This window comes from Bufo gargarizans, chromosome 3 (genome assembly GCF_014858855.1).
Source record: "Bufo gargarizans isolate SCDJY-AF-19 chromosome 3, ASM1485885v1, whole genome shotgun sequence".
NCBI lineage: Eukaryota > Metazoa > Chordata > Amphibia > Anura > Bufonidae > Bufo > Bufo gargarizans.
In genome coordinates, this window is record NC_058082.1 from 65,604,795 (window position 1) to 65,609,471 (window position 4,677).

General features: G+C 56.9%; 1 protein-coding gene across 1 annotated transcript; it reads right to left on the reverse strand.

The window, feature by feature from the left end:
• Positions 1-229: 229 nt before the first annotated feature.
• Positions 230-4,677, reverse strand: LOC122931380. Its single transcript, XM_044285452.1, has 2 exons — positions 3,873-4,677; positions 230-825 (listed from the first exon to the last, which is right to left on the reverse strand). The coding sequence occupies exons 1-2, from the start codon at positions 4,675-4,677 to the stop codon at positions 230-232; spliced, it is 1,401 nt and encodes a 466-aa protein (XP_044141387.1).

Below are 4,677 nucleotides of genomic sequence, written 5' to 3' on the forward strand. Positions count from 1 at the left end.
AACTGGCCTCGCCCTCAGTTAAATTACCTCTAGCCGATGAACACCAGCTCAGAGGCAGGAACCGGTAACCAAGGGCAACCAACTTGGGCCGCTACCCGCCATATCACACCTTAAACCAGTACCTGGGGAGTCCAGAGCCTCCTTTGGCTCCCTCCCCACCACGCCAGAGCCACCATAACCACCAACTCCAAGGACCCCCCACCGCCCACGACTCAAGAAGGTGAACACCTCACCTACTTGTGTCCCGCCACACCCGCAGCGCTAATTCAATGCCGTCCTGCAAATCGGAACACCAGAGATCAATCCCCACCCCATTCAAGTGCACCCCATCGCTCCTCCAAAACGCCCCCACACCGGGCTCCAGCTCCCTATGCCGAACAACAATGCCACCGTTACGTGCCACAAACCTACCAACTGCCCTGTTAACCTTGATTCGCGCCTTATTCAGCCGCTCCACAGACCTCGCCTCCCTCCAATGCTGGCGCGGCACCATATCCGACCAAACCGTCACCAGTCGCGGATATTGCGCCCACAAACGTAGCAAGTCAAACTTAATGTCCCTCGCTAACTCCCTGAAGGGGCGCGCCCCCAAATCATTCCCCCCGACATGCAACACCAAAACATTAGGAGGCCTATCCAACCGTGCAAATCTGTAAAACTCAGGAAGAACCCGACTCCACAGCATCCCACGCATCCCAATCCAACGAATTACCGCCACCTCTCTCGAAATCGACAACTGCCGCCCGTCCGGCCTGACTGCCGCTCGCAACGCTCCCCAGAACACGTAGGAGTGCCCCATAATCCAAACCAAGCACGGTGGAACACCTACAAGAGACAAAGAAAAACGTCAACCAAACACTGCCACCTACCCCCAGCCCCCTTTCCCGCAAGTTCCTCATACCCATGCGGGCCTCACATATGACCGAAATCGAATAGACTCCCAACGGCCAATACGCCGAATAACGTCATCGCCCAACCCCCTCCTGGCAGCCTCCGTGGCCGCCCCGATCCGAAAAGAATGTCCCCCATACAAAGAGGGATCCTTACCCAAGCCCGACAAGCATGATCGCAGAACTGCTATAAACTGGAAACGAGAAAGATAAGACCCGTCCCCATGAACTAATAAAGGGCCCGCTCCCCCTGTCCCATCCTGTCCTCAAAACTCCCTGAGGCATCGAACCGGGCACGCGACCGAACCCTCCACTTGGAACAACACTACCCTACAACCCCGACCCAGCTGGTCCGTTTTTGACCGTCTAATGCAGAATTCCAAACGGTCATCAAATAATTCCACATCCTGCCCACAAAGGCTTCCCGCCCGCCCCCTACTTGGACTAACCAACTCTCCGATCCTCAAGGCCCCAAAAAAGGCGAGCGAAAAAGCCAACCTAAACAGCCCAACCTCCCCTTCCGAAATACAAACCCCTTCCAACTGACCCAACAGATCCACCAACAAACTAAAAGAAATCGGACGGTGACTATCCACATCGGATGCACGCCTCCTCCAACCACGCAAAGCTTGCGCAACCCAAAAAGACTCCACCCCAAATGGACACCGCCACCACAATGGGGAAAAGTTCCAGCAACACCAAATTTGTCAACAAGCCCTCCTCCTTCCATACATCCGGCCATTCCCCCACACACCAACGGCCCCCCAGATACGCCCCAAAACCCCGGCCCCCAGCCGCATCCGTAAACAAATCCAAATCTGCTGCCGACACTCCGTCCGCCATCCACAAGGACCGCCCATTGTACGTTTCCAAAAAAGACGCCCACACCGTCAAGTCATCCTGCAACTCACGGGTAACCCGAACAAAATGGTGGGGAGACCGCACTCCCGCCGTTGCCCTAGCCAATTTCCTACAAAAAATTCGCCCCATGGGCATTATGCGACACGCAAAATTAAGCTTGCCCAATAGGGACTGCAACTCGCGGAGCCGCATTTTCCGTTTTCCGCAAGCCACAGACACCTCCCGCCGCAAATCCACAAGCTTATCCTCAGGCAACCTGCATTCCATAGCCACCGTGTCAATGACAATCCCCAAAAAACTCAATCGCGTCGTCAGGCCCTCCGTCTTTCCAGACGCCAAAGGAACACCGAAAAGGCGAGACATGGCTTCAAAAGAATGCAACATCACTGAGCAGCCATTAGAACATGGCGGCCCGATAAACAAAAAATCATCCAAATAATGAATGATAGAACCCCAACCTGACCGCTCCCGTACCACCCACTCCAAAAAAGTACTGAACTTCTCAAAATAAGCGCACGAAACCGAACAACCCATTGGCAAACACTGGTCAACAAAATACCCCCCATCCCAGAAACACCCCAACAAGTGCTGACACTCCGGGTGCACCGGCAAAAGACGAAATGCCGCCTCAATATCAACCTTGGCCAACAGCGCCCCCTGCCCATACAACCGGACCCAACGAACCGCCTCATCAAACGACGTATATACAACCGAACACAATTCCGGCGCGATCCCATCGTTAACAGAGTTCCCTTTTGGGAAAGAAAGGTGATGTATAAGGCGGAATTTATTCTGCTCCCTCTTAGGTACGACCCCCAACGGAGACACCCGCAAATCCTGCATCGGCAATTCCCGAAAGGGCCCTGCCATGCGACCTAACTCCACCTCTTTGCGCAATTTCTCTGTCACCACTCCAGGAAGTTCCGTCGCAGAACGCAAATTTTTTCCCCCCGACCCCCCAACCCCTTCAACATATGGAATCCGAAAACCCTCCCGAAAACCAGCAAGCAAAAATTCCGCCGCCTCCACATCAGGGTATTCATTTAGAAAACGCTCCATCTCTGCCACCCGTATTGGCGTCCGCCCCTTTTCCAGCCGCATCACCCCCACTCTTACCCCTGCGCCCCCTGAAGCAACGCTGCGCCCCGTGGTTTCCCCCGCAAAAGGAACACTCGTGCTTGAACTTGAACTTGTCCCCGTACTTGCATCCCCCCTCATTGAACGAAAAACAGAGTCCCTTAACTGAGGCCGCCGAGCGCTCCGATTGCCCCGAACCCCTGGCGCCCCCCGGAAAGGGCTGCCCAGCCCTGGCCGGAGTCATAACCCGCATCCACAGGCCAATGTTTTTATGGTCCCAGCGCATACTAGGCCGGACCGCCTTCCGCTGCCTGAACTGCTCGTCATACCTCAACCACCCCAAACCCCCATATACACGGTATGCCTCGCCTATTGCATCCAGATAACAGAAAAGTGCTGAACAATTATCTGGCGCCTTCTCCCCGATAACACTGGCTAAGATCACAAAAGCCTGTAGCCAGTTTGAAAAAGTCAGCAGAATCAAACGAGAACGCCGCTTATCCTCTTCCTCCTTTTTCCTATCATCCCGCCTATCCCGGTCCAAATTAAAGCTCTCCAGGGGAAGCAGCAAAAATAAATCCACGTACTCCCCTTTCCACATTTTTTCCCTAACCTCCTGCTTCAAGTGCGCCCCCAGCAGCCCCTCAAAGCACACATAAACCTCCCCTTTCGCAGCGTCATCCAAATGCTGCTCCTCACCATCCTTCTCCCTGGCCCAGTCCCTTCCTTTATCGCCCTCCTTATCCGCCACTCCCTGGTGCGCTGCCCCAACCCCACCTCCAGCGCCTGAACTGCCCTCCCCAGCACCAGCCCCACCAAGACCCCCGGCCGCACTCACACCCAGCAATCCCGGACGTTGCACCCCCCATGCCGTCAAAGGGGACCCCGCCACCATCCCCGTACCTACCAACCCAGTCACCAAATCACGCAACCCCAACAACAACTCCCCCAACCCACCGGCAACGGACACCCCGGAGACTCCCACCACCCCCGAGGCTCCCCCACTATTAGCAACCACTACAGAGGAATCCCCGCTTATCTCACCTGGCTGCGCGGACGCTGTGACTCCACCAGCCGGAACGTGAGGTATCGAAACTTGACTGGCGACGAACTCCCGTCCAGACGCCTGCATCTGTTCTGTAACATCTCTGGAATCTGTAGACCCTGCAGCCTGCAAACCTGCAGCTGCGCCACTAGATGTCTCCCTCACAGCACTTGTAGATCCCAAGGCCTGCAGTACCTCAGCCTCGCCACCAGATGTCACCCTCGTCCCGCTTGGAGCTCCAAGAGCCTGCAGATCTGCAGCTCTGCCACCAGATGTCGCCCTTCCTTCATCCTCCAGAGTCGACCTGAAGCCAGCGCTGCGCTGCTCCGGTGAGTAAACAAGCTCAGGGCCACACACAGGACCCCGCCGACCAGCAGATGCAGCCTGCCTTCCTGTCACACGCCGGGCAGAGAGACCAGGGCCCGATCCCCCTGCCGAACCAGCTCCGGATCCCACGCTGCCTGCATCAGAGGAGAGGGGGAGGTCCCGCACCCCCCTCCTAGGGTCCCGCCGTACCACAGGATTCCTCCCAGCACGCGACTGCCTGGAAGAACGGGTACTCACCGCAGCGCGTGCTGGAGGGGCCACAGAGGGGCTCCTTAACCGGCGCCAGACCCTCGGGGTCACTTCTGGACTTAGGCGCGCCGGAGGCCTTGTCCTCCGCGGCCGGCTGGAGGGGAGAGCCGAAGCAGTAGCCTCCCCAGACCCCGGGAGCAGACCTTGAATGGTAGCCTGCAGCCATCCAGATCCCCTGCTCTCTGCTGCCGCACGGAGCTGTGCCAGGAGCGCTTCCACCTCAGACAT